Here is a 15,245-nt window from a genome sequence, read left to right on the forward strand (position 1 = left end):
TGTTTTTCGATTTGTACCAACTGTTCTTTGTTTGGTTTTGCTGGCCTCGAAAGTAATAACATTCTGGCCACTTCATCGTCTGATTTACGATAACATATTGATTTAAGCTGTACTTAATATTTCTTTATTTGTTATTGGTTGTTTGCTATAAAGACCTTTAAATGCTTTGCGATATCTACAATGTAAGAATGAATATGCTTTAACGTAACGATAGTAGATTCAGAATATATTTCTATTATTTTCAATAATAAAGTCAACTCATATTAATATGTACCCGTCTCCTACGTGGAATAGATATATAGATAGATAACACGTTTATTTAGCACAAATACAAGCAGGAACATACATTTACAATCACTTAACAAGGTATAACACAAAATCACATAGAACATAAATTAGTAGACATTGATATATATGAAAACAAAATTTCTATTGGTCATATAAAATTGCAACAGTTTGTGCTGAAATGGCCCTGACTGAACATGAATACTGTAGACCGTAAAAGTCAAACAGTGTTTGTTTTCTGCCAGTCTCATATGGTGAGCGACCGCAACCCAGTGAGACTTGTAGCCAAAGTGCATCACAGGCAAATACATATTATAAATCTAAAATTATATAATATGCATCAAAATGTTGTGTGTGGTTGAATGTGGTTAGTACCAATGTAAATAATATAAGTAGTGTAAGCATAGTCCTGTTGAGAACTTTTGATTAGTAAAAAGTATTCAGCTCGCTTATTGCGTTGACCATTAAATATTCAACAGTTTAGACAAAGAAATGAAACAAAGAAATTTGAAAGAATTCTTTTATTTTATTTTCATGAATTCTTTCATTTCAGAACTCTTTAATATAAGCATTCCTTCAGTTCAGAATTCTATAATATAAGAATTCTTTAATTTCAAAATTCTTTAATATAAGAATGTTTAAATTTCAGAATCCTATTATAATCTTTATTATAAGAATTCTTCATTTTAGAATTCTTTCATTTCAGAATTTTTCCATTTCAAGAAAATTAAATAAAATATTTTTTTCACATTCTTTCATTTCATTTCAAAGTCATTTACTTGTTAAAAAAGAACACTAAAATGTGTAATTTTTCCTCCAGTAACACTACCTGTGGTCCTAGGCGTGATAGCCCTAGTAGCCACGGCAGCAGCAGTAGCAGGCTACATGATGTGGAAGCAGCGCACTCCCCCTCTTCCCGGGTCAGACCCTCAGTACACAAACATCGAAGCCCAGGACTCCACCGGAGTCAACCCTCTTTATATACCACCTACTTCATCATTCAAGAACCCAACTTATGGAAAATGGTAGTTGAGGTAAGTTTTGTTTGTATTCGTTTTTATGTACTATCAATGCTCTGGTCAAAGATGATTGACCCCTTCTGAAAGCCTTCTTACGCATTCCACAGAAAAATGTTAAAGGCATTCAAGCTTCATGGTTAAAATCTGTGTTTTATATTTAAGTAAGTATACGTTGAAGATGAAATTGGCTTAAAAGTTTCTTAAAACGTAATTCACTAACGATACGATACGATTTTAGTAGCAGTAGAGCTCCTTGTGAAAGAGTTCGTCCAGGGAATTACTGCCACCTTACCTATTTCTGCCAAGAAGTCGAGACGAACAAGTCATGCGCCTGATGGTAAGCAACACACCTGTCCACAACAGTTATAGAGCCGCTTAGAGCTTTAAATATCAAGGATCTCATGGCCACTGCTAGCGCTCGTTACCCTGAGACATAATTTGTCAAGTCCCATGTGCCTATAATTTCACCTGCACCCTTACCTTCAAAACCGGAACGCAGCAATACTCATATTAGTATTGTTTATTTTATATGCCAGATAATATAATAAATTAAACCAGTCAGTTTATCAGATATACTTCCCACAACGTTCCAATCCCTTATCAACCGCTTTGATTTGATGCCTCGCAATTTATGTACGTAGTTATCAAATTGTCCTTTCACTTGTAACAATAATAATATAAAACATAAATCACATCCCTGGTGTCATGATGCCACATCCGCAAAATGACTGAAACTTTCAGGAGACAAATGACAACTTTTGGACATTTTACGAACGAAATTAGTCGATTACTTGTTATGCTTATCTAGGAGCGTTATAAAATTTGCGTAATTTGTTAAATGTACTTCTTATTATTTTTATGACTTTCATAACAAATGGCGTTGGGTCCGCGCTCAAAAGTGTCCGAACCAAAAGGTCATTTTGTCGCAATAAAAGCATCAATCGCGGGTCAGTCTAGTTTATTAAACGTAGAGGTCCTTGTGAAAGAGTTCGTCCACTTAAGTACCACATTGCCTATTTCTGCCGCCAAGCAGTAATGTGAGCATTACTGCATTCCGGTTTGGAAGGGTAAAGGCGTATTTATTCGACACGAAGTTCATCGCGCTCACCCCGCGCGGCGAGCGGAGACCGCGTTGCCACCGCGCAGCGAGCGGAGACCGCGTTGCCACCGCGCAACTAGCGGAGACCGCGTTGCCACCGCGCAGCGACCGCGTGCGTCTGTCATGCCGAAATACGATCTATACATTTAGCTTTTACGTTTTAAATGAGCGTCCCGGGCACGCGGGCGAGACTGGCTTGAGTTTGGTCTACGCGGCGGCCTGGCGGCGGCCGCGCGTCGGGGTTGTATTATTCAGAGGAATTTAAATGTTGTTGCCTAGTAAATAGAATTCAGATTCGCCATTAATGCACATGAAGGCGTGGTAACTAGGTGGGCGAAAACTTTCGCATCGTGTAACTGGGCGCTAAAGGTGCTTCTGAAATTACAGGCACATACAACTTGTCAACTAATGTTTGAGGGTGACGAGCGCAATGGCAGAGCTCCTAAGACCTTTGCGATTTAAAGCTTTGAGTGGCACTGCATCTGCTTACCACCAGGCGCATGTCTTGTTCGTCCCGTCACTTGGTATATTATAAAGAAAAAAGTCTTCAACGTTAGCGCGTTTGTCAATCATGCCGCATGTATGATAAATATATTAGTGAAGCAAAATAAAAAAACCGGATGACGTGTCATATTTTCATTAAATAGTATGAAAAGTTATTTGCAAAATACTACTTCTATACATATACATATATACACTACTTCTCAGGACTGACTTGTTCCATAACTTATAATAATTCGTTAGGTTTACTTTGATAGATCGCTGTAAACAATGATAACCCTGTGCAAAACGCGGGAGTCATCGGCGAGGACGCTGGCACTTAGGAACTTATTAACTACCTTCCAAAAAGAAAGAAGAAGAAAAAAGAAAGAGAGAAAGAGAATTTTATTCAGTGTCATTTATTTTAAATTGCACTTACAAAATAAAAATAAAATGAAAACTAAAATTAAGATACTGAATGGGCAACACTCAGCATGTGCCGTGACTGAGAACAGCCACGGCGCATATATTACGCGGAGCCCATGGAGTGCGTCACAGGCGCACCGAACAAACACCACACACGAGACAGTGACATTTTTTATATACGCAATCATATAATGAGTAAATTTTTTTATAATACAAAAAACAAAGACAAGTCTAAAAAGTGTCAGATAGCTCAAAAAAAATTTAAAATTTATTTTTGGTTACACAAATTGTTGTTTATGATGTTAGGAATCTATTCCTGCAAGGTTGTTAGTATTTCAAAAACAATCCTGTATTGTGTTATCATTTAAAAGTATTATTTTCTGCAGCAGTGTAGTATTTAATTTATATTTTTTTATTTTGTTGGTAGATCAATTCTTTCGCATAACAAGAGCACTTAACGTATGATCACAAATGGGCTTTATTATACCAAAACAAGGGTATAAAATATATAAACAGAAAATAAAAAAGGTCGTTCGTCGAAATATGTCACAAAAACAAGCCAGGACCAATTTTTATAATTAGTGAATATTAATAAAAATCTATATCTTTATAAATGGAATGTGTCACTTAAGATTTATAACACACTTTAGGAAACTTTTACTTTTGGGCTTTTAAACATTGACAGTTTTAGGACAAACTGTATCTATTATCGATTTTGAACGTATATCATGCGTTAAGTTATTTATTGAGCAGAGTAGAAAGTCGTTTTCTATTATTCGGTCACTATACACGATATATGATTATCCCTTTCGTTTCTTTTAGAATTACAATAAATCAAACATTTCAACGCCTTCCGATAATCCCACTAATATAATAAATGACAACTTTTTTATTTATATGATGGAATTTGGTTACTCAATCATACTGCAAGGCTTCTATAATTTACAAAAGTTTAAAGTAGTGTTGCCCAAATGCAAGACCAAGATGAGCCCAACGCGATCTTGGTCTTCTGTCAGTATACCTGTTCTTGATCTTGCGTCAGCACACCTGGTCATGGTATTGGCTTTGGTACTGCAGACTCAGTCTTGTTCCTGTCCAAATCTTCCAGAGTCGGTGTTAATATGTTCTTGCTACAATTAAGTGGTATTGGTCTTGCAAAAATGCATTTTTGCAAGACGACTTTGAACTAGAGAGACTAGTTCAAACGATATAGTCGTACATTCTGGATTAGTAGGTTAATATACATTCAACGACACATCAAGTTATACAAAGTACGTAAAAACTGCTAATGAGTTCATCCAGCGTAGTACTGCCACTTTACCTATTTCTAACGCGAAGCAGTAATGTGAACATTACTGCATTTGGGTTTTGAAGGGTAAGGATGATGGTGAAATTACAGACACAAGTCAATTTATAACTCAAGGTGACGGGCGCAGTGGCAATTCCCCTTAGATCTTTGCGATTTAAACCTCTGAGAGACACTGCAAATGGACAGGCGTGTCGCTTACCACCAAGTGCAGTGACTTGTTCATCCCATCACTTGATAACGTAAAAAAAACTTCCAAAGATTAAACGGAGCCGTAATTTGTAAAGCAAAAGTTATACTAATGATGCATTACGAGAGGTACGCCCACATACACTTAGCAGTACAGGCATTCCAATGACTCTTGTATACCGGTGCAATGCACTTCACGAAATACATCTTACAAGCACCCAAATAAATAACGCACTCTTTTGTATGACGACAAGTCAATGTATTTAGAGGTGGATTATAACCATTTTTCACTTTTGTATTATTTGTTTACTGTTGACCTCGCGATTTGAGAGATCGGTGGTCGTTTAACTTTGACCTTTCTGCTCATTTTTTGCTTTTACTAAAGCTTTTAACTTTAATTTATACATAGAAGGTACGTTACGTGGATTTATATTAAAGCGTGTAACGAAATTCATCGACTTTATAAGGAAGTGTTTATTGCAATTTCACAATACCCGGATATTAAAAAATGGTAACTTCGCTACGCTTATAATAATAATGCACTAGGCTGTATTAACATCAACATCCCGTGTATTTTGTGACCCAGTGTTTATGACGAGAGACCTATCAACACTTGGGATTCATTATCATAGCATCAAAAAAGCTAATTGAATACAGCTTATAGTAGCTGGTGTTATAAAGTTGATATAAGTTGTGTTTATAACATTGTCCTATATTTCACTTCATAATGTTTATTCGCAGTAGCAGAAAACAACAAGTTTTCAGTTTGTTCCCAAAAATGATAAGAATTTCTTTAATCCGGTAAAGCTGAATATTCCCAAATCTGCCAAACTCTGCCGAAATCTGCGACAAATGGTCACGTTGTTTTCAATCTCAATGTGACATTAATTAAAATAATACACATTTATTGTTAGTAAAAAATGTCTTACTAATGTTATTTCGATATCGCCTATTTAGTGCGAAATATGGAGCTGCAGCTTATTTTTTACTAAAGAGCCCAAGTTCGCGGAAAATGACGAAAGTTTTATCCTGAGGTCTGGTTCTACTTTAACAAGGCGGGAATGTTACGACCCGGTATTTTATTTTGATAGCCCAGTACCCGGTCGCGTCCCACCAAATGGGAAACGTTTGTATAAACATATTTGTGACATTGTCTTTTATTTTTGATTTTATATCATTACTGTTTAATTGATTATTTGATTGGGTATTTCATAGTTTTAATGTTTTATGTGTGTACTATAAAATAACCAATACTTTAGGTAAACATTACAAACATTCGATAATGTTTAAAATAAAACGTACGTACAAGAACGTTACCTAATCTATGGTGGAACTGAATCAATTACGATGTTCGAAAATACATTGTTTTACAATATCTTTATTCCCGACTTCTAAAAACATTAATAACTAGGCATAAACTAAAAAGTAAAATCATACTAGCAAAGTCCATGAACGGTTCTTCGTTGATTTTAATTATTATTGGGTCAACTTTCGCCATCCTTCGTTCCACGCAAATAAAATAATAAAGTGTGAGACTATAGGGACACAATTCGATAATAATGTTAATAATAATAGTGCTTGTCACTACAGTGTTTCTTGTAATCTAATGAACAATTTTGCACGTAAATAAACTAATGCAAATTATATATGTAGTAAATGATAATAGCTTTAAAGTTACGCGCCTTGTAGGTTTCATAAAATATTAAAGTCCATTCTAAAATCCTAGCACGCGATAATGAAGTACTTAGCCAGCTCTGTCACGACACTGGGCTGCGGTACAAACCCATAATTTACTATAATTTAGTATAATGCAACGTAATAAATAAATATTTCGAAATAACGCAACTGCATGCAGTTTGTTTGAAGTAATATAACGTGTGTTTTGATCTCGAATTCTTGCGATTTAAAATCACGTTCTGCTAAATAAGGTTCTCTGCTGTTGGCATTTATTTTTAGTTTACATTGTTCATTACATCTATTTGGGACATAAAGAGTGATATAACATTCATAGGAACGACTGACACCGGTGGCGGAAATTGTTAATTACTTTAGTAAATTATATATATTTTTATTTATTTCCACAATGTAAAACAGGAAAATAACAGTAGAGATATATTTTATATTATATAAGCTTAGAGTAATATATTGTGTGGGAGATTGATTGTGAGAGAGAGAGAGAGGAGAGAGATTGGCCCATAGTAAGTAGAGCTTGTGATATGGGTGTCCATACACCCAACCCCTAGTTATAGTCAAGTATGTGGTACTGACGGTGAAAGTATTATTAAGGAAATATATAATTTATTCTTAAATAATGAAGTTACTTTAAATAAAATAAGTAAATAAACAATTAACGCATATATTCATAGTTCCGCCCCGTATCGCGGGTGCCTTGGATACAGAAATAGACAACCACAAATTACACCCAAACGAGATAAATAAATGTAGGCCATACAAATATTTCTCCTGGCCCCTAATCGAATGCTGGACCTCGTGGCAGACCATTCGGTCACCGAGGCAGTCTTTGATTATGATATAAGGATATCTCGAATTTGATTCCCCGTTAAACCAATTTAAGGTAGTGATCTCGGATTTAATTATGGTTGCTCTAAAACTCGTAACGTCACGTGCATTAGTTCTTATGAACGTGGTATATTTCATAAGCACGTAGTATAATTCATATCGAATGTGCGTTAAAATCATCTAATATTTTGTAAAAATAGTATCTACTCCGTTTTAGCGAACGTTTTATAACTAAAATATATAATTTGTTTATGAATATTTCGCTACCTTATTTATGTTCGGAACTGTATATTTATACAGTCATGACCATTTTATTTTGATTTCACATTCGATTGTTCGATAACATATTTAAACAAAAGACTCGCGCACAGCGGTAATGCAGAAAAGCAATATTTTGATTACCATTTAATTATATACGGACTCCACCGAATAATACCTATGTGATATTACCATCAATAAAATAAACAGACAATTGAATTGACGCCCTATATAAATATTAAACAAAAAATAAACAAAACAATTAGGTACTGTAGATAATATTGGTCGAGCGCGCATGCGTACCTACTGCAACTGAATATTAGACATGCGCAAAACAGTGCTTCTAAAAGTAACGTAATATTATGATATTGTACATCTGATAGGTATATCGTATTACATTCCCGCAAAAGTAATGTTACAGTGTGATATCACTATTACCCACCACATCACAGGAATCAGTAGAGGTGAAACTGCAGAGCCTTGAACACCGCCGTAAAGTTGCCTGCTCATGGCTATTCTACAGGATATATGTATCACGAAGAGTGTGCAAGGGAATTGCACGATTTAATTCCGCCTTCCCCTACCTATCATCGATGGACTTGACTTAGGCTGGAGTTCCACCCCTATGTTGTGGATATTCCAAAGATTCACACGAAGCGTTTCGCTTCCACATTTACGTGTCGAACGACTACGGTGTGGAATTCCCTGCCTGCTGCCTTTTCAAGGCGAGAATAAATAGACATTATTTAAGTGTGTGCATGCTCATTTATTTTTTAATAAAAAACAACAAACTAAAAATGAAATGCGTTATATGCATTATCCCATCACTCCATGCTATTACCATCACAGTGCATTACAAGTGTGTATCACCATCACTCACATCACACAAATTAAAAATAAGATGTATTGTAAGCATCATTATGATTGTTTTGGGTAGTAATATTATTTTAGTAATATTGCTGCTATCGACACGCGTAAACTAGAGCAGATAAATATTATGCAGTGTAAAGCAACTATTACAATTTTTAAATAACGCAAGAATAGCAATAGAGATTATCCGCTATTAAAGATTTATGTAAGCTTTACATTGTAATTGAAATATATAATATCGTGCATCAATAAAATTCGGTATTGTATCGGGTGATGTCATGAGCGTCAAGAGTTAATTTTCTCATTAGGGATATTCGTTGAACATCGATGTATCGAATCCATTCAATGTTTATCCGTACGATACATCGGATTGATTCGAAGTTTTGACAAGAAGAAATTCTCTTCGATGCATCGATATTTTTTAATAAAATATCGAATCATAGAAAACACTAACTCTGGCATGCCTCTGTGTTTCAGTTTGTCATTGTAAGTCATTTAGTATTTGGTTTAATTGTATTTATAATCCTAACTTATTTCATTCTTCTGTGAATGAATAATTGAATATGTATCAAACTTAATTGTCTATTTTAGACAGTTTACCTAATCGCAAAAAAACATTCGTACAAGGAATTATTCTTGCGTAAAAACATTTCTATTAATTTGTTGTTTTTTTTCACCTATATGTGTATGCTTACCGATGCAACACTATTTTTTTTTAAGTTCCTGGTTTCTCTTGGCCAGTATTACTAAACTAACATAAAAGTATCATAAAATTAATCACGTCACTACAGCGACACCACAACTCTATTGGTAGTGTTACTCTGCGTTCACTGATAAGCTAAGAATAACAAAAAACATTCGATCGAGTTGAAAAACATCGATGTTTTAAGCGATGCATCGAAAACATCGATGCACGGTTTTAATGTTTTACATCGAATGAAGACATAGATGTATTTTCTAAGTGGATACCCCTTTTTCACATTACACTCTCCCGTGATATCACATTGTAATATTACTTGGTTTACTTACACATCGCTACTAAATATCTATTTGTGAGTAATTTCAAACTACTAAACTAATTAATCGTCTTATGAAGACTTACGTTAACGCGTAGGACGCAACGAATATGTTTTATCTATCAACCCATATACGTCTCACTACTAGGCATGATACGAATATGTATGTGGTTACTATTAAAAACAACTGAAGCGTTATGAAAACAATGCACTTATTAGGAAGCAATACGTAATGTGGAACAAAATTAATCATTTACTGAGAAGTGGCAGTTCTCGAAAACAGCAAGTCGATTTACTTAACATGTTTAAAGATATAAAGTCTTGATTAACGTCACGAGAATGTACATACGTGACAAAAGAAACAACGTTATCTATAGGAATATTTTCCCTCCTTTCACACTTAATTATCTTATTTCATGGGTAAGCAATTTACATTTGAAACCGTCACATCGATTAAACTCTACCGCTCATTCTTAAGGCAGATTTTCCTGAGACGTATGAATAAGAAACTCTAGGGGTTGCTCTTTGTAAATATACATTTCAATGCATTTATCATTACAATATTTAATTTAAACATCTTAGATCGAGAATACCTGCAGGAGCTAAAAAACGGATTTTTGTCATCCAAGCACCTACGCAGAAGCTTTAGTATAAAGTTTTTGTTTCACTATAGTTTTAAACCTCGTAAATGGCAAATTTTGAAAATCAACCAAAATCTTAAGAAGCGTATACATTGCTCCTTAAATGAATTTATGTCTTTGTGAAAATTACTTGTAAAGAACAGCCAGTTTAATTTTTATACCTCGTATTAATGTAATGTTTATCACTATTTTTTATACAAAAATTATTATGCTTCGTAACATTCCGTAAATGCATTGTGACGCTAGTATAACAAAAAAATAATATATAGAACTTTGAGGTGATATTATATTTTTTAATAAGCAATAAAACTCAGATATATTCCACTTATATACCTGAATAAATAAATAACTTTACAAACGTATTACCTTTGCAAAAGTAATGATGTAAAACATAGGCAGTTTCCAGATAAACAATAAATCACGTTAATTTGTTTGAATCACAATCGCACTCAAAACATTTTATTATTAACGAGCGTGTTAATAATGAATGTGTTTGAATACCCGTGTCCCATTAAGTCGCTTATTTTCAAATATAATCTAGAACCTGTTTATGCCACACGATCTTAGAAACAACATTACTTAAAATCGTTCAAGATCTTTTCCGACTTTCACTAAAATAGCTTAAGGGCCGGTTCAGATGGCAAGTATGGGCCGGTTTAGATAATAAATGTAGCGTGATAATTAGCCCATGCTGACGAGCGTGTAACGCGGGTCACTTGTTACACTCATAAAAAAATATAAAGAGGTCCTCCAAGTACCGTTACCGTTACTAAGTTACCGCTCACGCGATGCGATCCTCCTACCGCAAAATGGCGGCTATTTAGTTTCGAAAATTAGAAAAACATTCAGTTTAAATACAAGTTTTTATAAATAAAAATTATTATTTTGCATTGCTAAATAAATACCCTCCATACTACCAACAAAAACATCTCAAATAAAATGCAGTAGTACACCGCAAATCCTGCACTTAAAAAGCACTAATGAAATTTTTGGTGTACTTGGATAAATATGATAATATTCCGTTTGAGTGGTTCTAACGTTTACCATGAAATTACTCCTTAAAGTATAGTTTATAAACATTTATATTCAGGGTAAACTTAAAAAACGCTACTTACGGTATGTTTTCAATAAATAAACACCGAAATCACCAGCCCAAACAATAACACACGATTGTCATGACGTATTTTTGAAATTGTTTTTTTTTTTAATGACAGACCCAGGCATTAAAAACTTTATGGTTTGCTAGAGTAGTTACCGAAATAGCAATTAATATTAGTTCTTTTACCTGTTATAACTTCGATATCCGATAAATCGGTATAAAATTATCACCGGCACCTCTAGGTGTGGTATGCGTCTATGGCTGCATGTATCGCGTGAGCGGTTATTATACAAACGAAGCATCAAACGCTAACTTCTACCACCAACACAGACAATGATATCAAAGTAACTCCCTTGCCTGTGACTGTATTTCCGAGCATATATAACCCGAGTATATTTAAGGTGTGATGGAATAGGCATCTTCTGGGCAGTTCTGGCTTTAGCTAAAATAAGTTTTTTATTTTATAATATCAAGTGACGGGATGAACAGGTCGTGCACTTGATGTTATGCTACACGCCTGTCTATAACCGTTGCAGTGTTACTCAGAGCTTTAAATCGCAAAGATCTGAAGGGCACTGCCACTGCGCCCGTCACCCTGAGACATAATTGACAAATCCCATGTGCCTGTAATTTCACCAAAACTAAACTAAGTAAACAGCATATTGATTTTCAACATTTTTTATAATTGCACCATTTGCATTTGCACCCGAATATATGGACTAGCGCCGGCGCTGCTTCTAAGCGCGCTCGTTCCATCGTAGACCTTATCTTTGCTAGGTAGTGATAGGACAGCAAGTCCTTTAAAAATTAATAACAATACTAGTCCCATACAACCACACCAATTACACGGTCTCAAACTAAGAATATAAATAAATACTTGTTTTTTTTAGTACATAGGTATATACGACAAATATTAATTAATCGGCAAATACTAAAGTATCAAATCTTATAGTGACTTATAGATTCATAAAACACATTGAAATCGACTTGAAAAATCTTAAGAAATTATTTTGCAATTTAGTAACACTTATGGACGTACTTGCCATGGAGTACCAGAGCAAGGAAATTAACTCCGGGTTACACAACAAACACATAGCAACACATAACAACTTAGAACACCCAGACCAGTTTAGACAGGTTGATTAACCAAATTAGTAGCAAAATCAAATGCCAACGGTTATCAGTGCCAAAAGAGCTTTTTAATTTCAGACATAACAAATCCATAGAATTACAATAATGTTAAATTAGAATTAAATATTATATATTAGATATAATTTCTTTCATACAATAAATAGATAAAGGTACTTAATTATTAATAATTGACATCCAATGTCTCTGTATGAAAGAGTCGCAACTACGAGCTATAGCAGCTAGAATGCTATTAGTACTGTCTGGCACTGTCTGTCTAAGAGAAGAAACCCTCTTTCTAAGCACAGCAGCAAACCCGTAAGTGCTAACAAAAACATTTCAGACGCACTACAGTGTCTTGGCAATTTAAACATAACTCTAAATACATCATTATATTGAACGCGGATGGCATTGTACGCTTGTTTGGTACAGTTAACCCACAAACTACACGTATATAGTGTCTGACAGTACGACTTAAAGAGCGTTACTTTAACGTGATCTGAACAGAGTGCAAATCTCCTGGCCAACATATTACCACACATTGCCAATTCCCTCCTTTCTCGCTGAATATCATCATTGTCACTAAGACTTTTAGTAATAATAATAATATATTAACAAAACATAATAATTGATACATATTCATACAAACATAATAATAATAATTGTCTATTAACAAAACAAAACAAAGCTGTTCGAAATTTAAAAAATAATGTTACGATTGTAAATTGGTTTTACTTAATTCTTATTTGTAGACAATTTGTTAGTTTCCTTAACGACCTAGAATAACTGATTACTAAATATGTCCCTACAAAATGTATCGTAAAAAGTTTTTTGCGATTTCTAACATTTCGAGCACTGTTACCTCAGTTGGTCCCATAGAGACTAGTGACCCTTACCAGAGACCGGATCGAATGGCATAAAAAAACAGTTTTGTATAAATTGCCTTTTATCTTGCTGACGTACAGTCAAAAACCAGTAATGCCAATCAATATATCATTAAAATTCATGGATAGTCTTCTAGAACCGTTTTTCCTGTAACTACAACGGTTAAGGCAGCCGGCCTTGCTGCCCCGTCTCAAATCTACACCCTGTATAGTCTCATTGAATGAATTAGTCACACTGTGTTCAGATCCATGCATTTGAAACGTATTTTAAAGGAGAATTCACTGGTTGCTGTTCAGGTTGGATAAATCATTCATGGAAACGTACAAAAACTACCGTTTGGTAATAAACTTTAATTTTTTTGATAAAAAAAATACTATTAGTGGTCTCCTTGTAATAGAGTCGTCCAGGGAAGTACTGCCTTACCTATTTCTGCCGCCAATGAGTAATATATGCATTACTGCGTTCCGGTTTGGAAGGGTAAGGGTGCTGGTGAAATTACAGGCACTTGGGACTTGTCAACTAATGTCTCAGCGTGACGGGCTCAGTGGTAGTGCCCCTAAGACCTTTGCGATTTAAAGTTCTGAGTGGCACTGTAACTGTTATAAATACGCGTGTGCCATCATCAGACTCACGACGTGTTCGTCCCGTCACTTGGTAGGTATTATATAAAAAAAAGAAAAACAAGTCAAAATGTGACGCTACCTTAAAGTTTCAAACAAGTCCCGGGTACGTGAAATAAAGGAACACTACTTCTATGGGCATGATAGTATGTGATAATCTATACTATTACGTCTATCTATTTCCGATGATATTGCCTTTTGTCCTTTCATATAAGTTCAGTCACGTATTACAAATAGCTTTGGAATTACGAGTACGTAATGTGACATACATACTTAAATAAATAATGACTCTATTTGTATATGTCGTTAAAAGTCATATGATAGCATGAATAAATAATTATGTATTTCTTCAATATGTTAGTCAACACTCCAACAATGCATTTAACCAGGACAAATATCACCGCATTCTTAATAATGTAATTACTGGTACGTGTTTAGAGGCTTTTTATAATATTTAAAAAAAATCATTATGGCGAGTCATATTAGGGCACACGCTAGGAACTTTAATTTTAAAGGGTTCCTGTTATCGAAATCGATAAGGAGGACTATAATATATGCATACAGTAATGAATTTTTGTGATAAGTAAAATAAAGAAATTCTTCCTACAATCCGACTGGACTCGAACCAGCGTTTGTTGCCTCAATGTGACTACGAAGGAATTTGGCTTTGTGTTTGTTCGATATTAGTATTAATAAAATAACAGACTACTGGAGTATTTTCACAAAAAATAGATAAATATCATGGTGGTAAAAACGTCATAATATTCAATATGAATGCCATGAAGATAAATACAAGTAGTGTTTAACGGTGCTTGTATTATACTTTTTTCTTCAAACAATTTAATTAAAAATGAAAATAAAAAATAAAATAAATAAAGAAATTGTACATGATCGTATATTTCGGCGATTTTAAGTAACACTAAGGGTAGTATTCCAGAACTCTACTCAATGCTCAAGTCAGGACTTGAGTACGATTTCAAGCACTGGAAATACGACCCTAATGGCAAGGACTTGAGTATGATTTCTAGTGCTTTAAATCATACTCAAGTCCTGACTTGAGCATCGAGTAGAGTTCTGGAATACGACCCTTAAACTGCGCTGCATACCTCTATTTAGATATGTGTACATAACTTTATGTAGAGCTCTTACGCTGCACAATGGATTTTAATGTTGCATAAATCGAATCAACAAACAATATAATTTTTTAAATTTAAAAAAAGTTTTTTTTCGTTACTTCTGCTGTTATTATGTCCATTTCAAAGTACTAATTTAATGTGGCCGAAGTACGTACAAAGTCATAAAAGAAATACAATACTCAATCACGAATACCATTAAACACAAAGCAATTTATTGTTAACGATTGACGTTATCGTTAATTAATAAAACGCATTTTAATTCGCTCGC

At 34.4% G+C, this 15,245-nt stretch overlaps 1 protein-coding gene across 1 annotated transcript in view; it reads left to right on the forward strand.

The window, feature by feature from the left end:
* The window catches only part of LOC113233136 (integrin beta-6-like), a 71,140-nt gene that overhangs the window by 46,896 nt on the left and 8,999 nt on the right, over nt 1-15,245 (forward strand). Inside the window, exon 6 of the mRNA XM_026468140.1 lies at nt 1,106-1,319. Within this exon, the coding sequence (XP_026323925.1) occupies nt 1,106-1,314 (209 nt within the window). The 3' untranslated portion in view covers nt 1,315-1,319. The remainder of the gene's footprint in view (nt 1-1,105; nt 1,320-15,245) is intronic.

This window comes from Hyposmocoma kahamanoa, unplaced genomic scaffold (assembly GCF_003589595.1).
Source record: "Hyposmocoma kahamanoa isolate Upper Pololo Valley unplaced genomic scaffold, ASM358959v1 102, whole genome shotgun sequence".
Lineage (NCBI taxonomy): Eukaryota > Metazoa > Arthropoda > Insecta > Lepidoptera > Cosmopterigidae > Hyposmocoma > Hyposmocoma kahamanoa.